The following is a 6,156-nucleotide window of genomic DNA, read 5'->3' as shown; positions in this document are numbered from 1 at the left end:
GCCTTGATGCTGGAGCAGAAACTTCTGGGCGTCCTCCAGGTGGGAGGTTTTTACGGGAACCTGGGTGAAGGTCGCACCCGGGGCGAGGAGGGGCTGGAGTGCGGCGGTCAGAGGCATGTAGGTGCCGTGGGGGTGCGTCAGCGGGGCGGCGGCGGCGGAGGGGGGCTGCGGTTGTAGCTGGGGTTGCAGTTACGCCGCCTGGAACCGGCGGAGGCTGGACCTGGGTCTGGAAGGGAGCGGTGGGCTGGATGAAGTCTGGCTGCCGGACGCCTGCGTGGACCTGAGGCGCGGGGTAACCTTGTTGTTGGTGGTGGGGATCGAACCCATAGGGCAGCTGCTGGGGTATTACAGAGGGAGGCTGTGGCGGTGCTGTAGGCAGAGCGAGAGGAGCCGCCGGTCCCTGGGGAAGGGGGAAGTCTTGGCTCGGCGGTGCAGCAGGTACGGCCTGACTCGACCCGGTGGTACCTGCCTCCGTCTCCACCTCTGGACCTTTCGGGGCCTCCGCCGCGGCCGGTTGAGGAATCTCCTTCTCGTAATACTCCGTACACGTCCAGCGTCCTTTGCGGAACGGCTCAGAGTTGGTGTCCAGCTTGACCACCCTGAAACGAGAGCCGGTGGCCGTCTGAGTTTGGGCGGGCTGGGTTTGAGTTCCTCCTCCGACGGGGTCAAACCCCGCAGGAGGAACCGCAGTCGACAGGCTCCCGCTGCCCTGCGGATGCGGATCAGAGGCAACAACAGAAGCTCCCGGTTGAGCCGCCCCACCTGCAGGTTTCGTACTGTCCAACACCGGTTTGGAGACCATAACCGGGCTCGAACTCGCCACGGGGAGAGCTACCAACGAGGGTTCTGCTCCTCCCGAGCTGTCCGAGCGACGGTGGCCGTGTTGCTGAGGATAGAAATGATGCATGGTCCCGTTTACCAGCGAGGTGAGCTGCTGAGCCCCCTGAGGTAGAGGGTGAGGGTTCAGGGGCTCATTGGGGGACACAAGACCAGGCGTGTCCACCCCGTGGAGGCTGTTCAGGGTCTCATCCGAGGAGCTCCTCTCGGGCACACCCGTGTCCGTGGCTCTGGACACGGACACATCCAGCATCTCGGAGGAGGAGAGGTCCTCCGTGTGCGACTCATCCATGTCATCGTAGCTCTCGGTGTCGTCCGCCAGGCTGTTGTTGCCACTCACGTTAATCTGAGCCGAGGTGACGCTGGTGATCTGGAAGCCGCTCTTCTTCTTCACCTGAGCGCCGGCGGCTTGGGACTGCGGCTGGTGGTGGTGGAGACCGGGAGAGGAGGATCCAGCCGGGGTTGCGGTGTCGTCCCCCGGGTTTGCCCCGCCGCCGCCGGGTGCGGAGGAGGCCGGCGCACCGCTGCTGCCCCTCCTGTAGTGGTACGCGGGTTTCCTGCTCCCCGACCCGGACTGCTCTCCGGGAAACTCCTGGTGGTGCATTTTTCCTGCAGCCGAGGGAGCTATTAAAAGCTAAGAAGCGGCTGTGTGAGCAACCTTACCGGGGTCAGCTGCGGTACCGCGATACTAACGAGCCATCAGTGAGAAGTCAGATGATTTATGTCCTTTAAAAAAAAAAAAAATCTAATTCAACGCTCCGGGCTGTAACGCGAGACAACACGAGTGTTAATCCACTTTCAGACGGATAAAAACAACAAATAAACACCGTCTTCAATTAAAGGAAATAAAAAAAACAAAGGATATTCAGCTCGCTGTTTGGTTTAGCTCCAAAAGCTAGCAGCAATTAGCCCAGCCTCTTCTGTAACTTCGCGCACATTTTCACAGATAACCGCGATTATTTTAAGGTGACCAGTGTCGCAACGACACAGGTGAGCACATCCACGCACAGCTAAAGGTGCCCTCGGGTGGTCTTCAGGCAGAAATGTGGACGCCGCTTTAGCTCGCCGGTGTAATGTCGCAGGAAACCAACCAGTCGTCTCATCCTTGTCTTTTCCCCGGACGTCGAGTTTTTTTTTTGCCCCCCCCCGCGAAAAAAAACCACCTCAACCGATGCAAACAACCATCTACCGTCGACAGACAGCGGCGTCTAAATAATACCCGTCTTTGTAGTGGTAAAAAGTGCTCGCCAAGTCCATCTCGGTGTGTTTAATCGAGTCCGCGTTTGCTGTCTCATCGCCGGTGAGCGGCGGCGGCTAACGGCGCTGTCAGTCAGGAGGGAGGCGGAATGCAAACACTGCCACTGCGCATGCGCCGGGGTCTGCTTATAGCTTAAGTCTGGTGTGGCGTTCAGGCTCACCCGGTTAAATTGGAAAGTACACGATTCAGTTTTTTTTTTTCAGTACGTTAGGTTTTTTTTTTTTTTGTCTTGTAAATGTCGGTTTATTCTGATATTAATCGTTTATCTGAGTTGAGTGCATTTTCGTGACTGTTTTGATGTTGGTTAATTTGATGTTTTTCATTTTTGTTAAAGTATTTATTACTTGAACACAATGTCCTCAGTCAGAGTGTCAATTTTACCATATTTACTAAGACATTTAAGGCAGCACTGGACTCTGGTTTGTGTTTATTATTTTTTTCTTGGACCCCTGTCTGGGAAGTGCTACTATAAATTAGCTGTATAAACTCAGCAGTATCTATTTTCTTTGAAGCCAATCTAAGTATATGTATTTATTTACACATGAATTATAAACCTAAAGTAAGACTGGTCAAAGAAAATATGGCACATTTCATTAGTTTCTGCCTCTATTTTCTGTGTTCAGATAACCTTTTGACAGGCGGAATAACAGGCCAATAATTGAAATGTCATGCAAAACAAGCCCCGACACATCTCCTCATATAGGACCAGCTTGTTCCGCCTGTCAGGTATAATTCAGCCAGAGGCTACAGGCTCTGTATAAACAAGGCTAATATACAAACCCCCTATACATATCTTACACAGCAACAACAAATCTGATTCTGATCTTTCTGTTTCTGTGCCTGCCTCCTGGTGACAGATTCTCCCGTTAAACATATAACAGCAGGTATGAAGGGTAAAGACACACCTGTCAATGCACTTTCAACATCACGGCTATTCATAAATACATGCACCTGTAGGGGAGGGCGGACTATGGGGAAGTTCCACTCTGAAGTCTGATTCCAAAGGTTATGTAATGTTGAAACCACAGAAAGTAAACAGAGAGACATGAGCCATGCTTTCTGTAAACGTTCAACCTGAACGTCAAGACTGGTCCTCGACAGCTTCCGCTTCTACTGTCAAGAAGTTTAGACAGTGTCTAACAGGGATCATGTCAACCTTTACATACATTTACTCATTGATTCTGACGTATAAAAAGCAAAGAATCATCACAGGACATTTTTTGGTTCATCAACTGTGATTTAATTCTACAGCAGAAATATAACAACCACAACAATAAGTGTCTACCTACCTGACAATAAGCTAACAAGCTTTATATATTAAGAAATGTCATCAAGGGGAAATGAGAAAATCTGTTTTTTTAGGATAATTTAAAAGTGTGGAAAAACCCAGAACACCAGACAATGTAATTTAAAGCATTAAATTATCCCTTCGAGAATATTATATAAAGAAGTGTGTTGACAGTGTCAGAGGTGTTGATGGAAGTTCAGTGTCATTGTTGAGGTCAAGGTTTATGGCAAGTTGGTTGTATTACATTATATTGTGGGGTGTTTCTGTGATCTCTTCCACAAACAAACAAACAAAATAATAAACCACATTTAACAGAGTAAGACTTCTTACAATGACAAATGACTGAGTAGTATAAGAGCAATCACTGCAGGTCCCTACAGGAGTACTAGAGTGATCCTACAAAAGAAAACAAAAACACCACAAGGTACAATTATATTGTTATGAACTCAGAAGTGACAGATTAAGCTTCATTTTTACCACCACTTTTGCAACATTGTTCTTTTTACGTGTTTTACAATTTTGATTACTCCTTTAGTGCTGTCTTAGAAGTTAAACATGCTGAAGAGTTACGCAAAAATGTATACTGAAGAATTTAAAAAAAGTATTCTGCAGTTAGGATGTAACCCAAATTAAAATACAAGAACCAATAAGTTACAAAATGGAGTAAAAAAAACAACAACCCCTCAGTTCCACTGTAATTTCCTTTATCCTGCGTCTGTCTCTGATGTCAGTCTGGTTGCAGTAGTTGTTGAAGTGGGCACACGGTACTGGAGCCAGAAACTGTCCATGCTGGAAGGAAAACAAAACAAATATTATTCACTTTTACAAAAAAAGGGACTGTGGATTTTGTCCCCCATCACTTAAACCTGTACAAGGAAGGTAAAAAATGTGAACCTATCCTTTAAACCTGCAGTAGCTGATTATCTTGGCCACTTGGGGGCAGTGGAAACAACACTATCATATAACAGTTGCTTATTTACACATGTAACAGTTATGGAGCAACATAATTATATATTTGGAGTTGTGTTTGTGTGTGTTTTTTGGTCTCTACCATCTCCTGAGAAAAATGTCTGTCTTTAGTTGCTAAATTCTCCACTATGTTCACCAGATAGTTGCTGTGTCCGTCTGCTGTTTGGTGCTGAGCAGGAAGTGTACAGTGGTTTTTAAGAGAACAATGTGGGTTGGACAGCTTAACAATGAGATGAAACTCACCATAAAGCTTTTTAAAGCCAAGTGGAGCGACAATGTTTTTTTCTCAATAATGTGCACTTTATTTAATAAAGCAATTCATTATAGTTCAGAAATGATGCCCAACAACTGAAAATAACAAATTCATCTTTGTTAATATATTTTGTACAATGTGTTTCAGGTATAGTGTTGCATCATTTTTCTGATGTAACTTTAACTTTCTGTCCTCTGTGGAAACACTGAAAACCTCTCTGCCTACACTACACCTAGCAGAGTCCAGGTGTGTTTCCATATCGTAGGGATGCCCAGTTGTACACCCACCCAGTGCGTTCAGGCCCGGTAAGCCTGGTTCTCTCACACCCGTTTATTGCCTCGATGTATACGGATGACTGTAACACAGGCCCACATTCTTTAAAAGTTTGCCCTTCACAGAAAATAGTGCTGACAATTTTCCCCAGGATGAATTATTACTGTTGACACAGTTGACCGTCTGGTTCATATCTCAATTGTGACGTTATTTATATTTTCTCTTAGCAACGTGTAACATATGAACATCAGCAGCAGCTTTATTATGGAAAGAAATATGACATTTAAGACCCACATTAACGATGTGATTTGTCAGAGGAGAGAGGAGAAACACTGACAAACATCCCAATTCTTAAAGTGATACTTCACCTTTTGAGTATCAAGCTCTCACCACCGTCAGGCCTAAGAGGTGGCTCTCTGGAGTTTGTTATTCGTTTGTTTGTTGAACCAAAATTGGCAGCTGTGTTTTACAAGTTTTCATTCTGAAATTAAAAATCAAAATGTCCATAAAAAACTTCCCAAACGGCAACATTTATTTTTCTCTCTGCACCTGCATGCTCAGTATGTTAGAAACACAGATTGTTTAGCATTGCAAATAATTTCAGACTGTATGTCAGTTTAAACATGCCCCGTGTGAGGCTCAATTCATTTGCTTTCCATTTCCTTTCTCTTTCTCTGTATATGTGGCATCCTTAGCTGGAAAAAAACGGAGAATCCAGAGAAGCTAGTTAAGCAAGTAGATGTACATTTTAAATCTTTAAAGACAAAATGGATCAGGAACAGAATCCATCAGCAAGGAGATGCAACGAAAGCACAAATTATTGATTGTTGATCTGTCTAAATAGTGCACACTGTACATGTCTGCACATAATTCCAGTAGAACTACTACATGTAACAAAACTCATGCCCCGTGTGAGGCTCGAACTCTACGACCTTCAGATATGAGACTGACGCCGTGCCCAGTGTCTATGGACAGTAATCTGCCCCCCTACTGCGCAACGAACGCATAAATATGAAACCTTAAATCGTTGAGTTCTATACAGACTAGGGTGTTTCAACATTACCCTTCAGAAAAAACAGGACAAGAATTAGAATTATCTTTTCTTCGCTCAGGTGAGAGACGCTTCTGAGACTCGCTGCAGCGCTTCTGGTGGAATTTATAGCATCGCCTTGAACGGTGCAATCAACTATGGTAGCAGACCTGGAACGTGTTGCGGGCATGCCCAGTGGAATTTGGAGGTGAAATTGTGTAGGATGTAGTGGCATCCAGCAGTGAAGT

The 6,156-nt window shown here is 45.9% G+C and overlaps 1 protein-coding gene across 1 annotated transcript in view; it reads right to left on the bottom strand.

The window, feature by feature from the left end:
• Nucleotides 1-2,204, bottom strand: part of LOC118339672 (TSC22 domain family protein 1-like) — a 16,867-nt gene extending 14,663 nt beyond the window's left edge. The window contains 2 exon segments of the mRNA XM_035677372.1: nt 61-186; nt 188-2,204. Of these exon segments, the coding sequence (XP_035533265.1) occupies nt 61-186; nt 188-1,441 (1,380 nt within the window). The 5' untranslated portion in view covers nt 1,442-2,204.
• Nucleotides 2,205-6,156: the final 3,952 nt, after the last annotated feature.

Source organism: Morone saxatilis, unplaced genomic scaffold (genome assembly GCF_004916995.1).
Source record: "Morone saxatilis isolate NCDOM2014 unplaced genomic scaffold, NCSU_SB_2.0 Contig6, whole genome shotgun sequence".
NCBI classification, from domain to species: domain Eukaryota; kingdom Metazoa; phylum Chordata; class Actinopteri; family Moronidae; genus Morone; species Morone saxatilis.
Note: the sequence above shows the minus strand (reverse complement) of the source record. Positions and strands in the feature narration are given on the sequence as shown.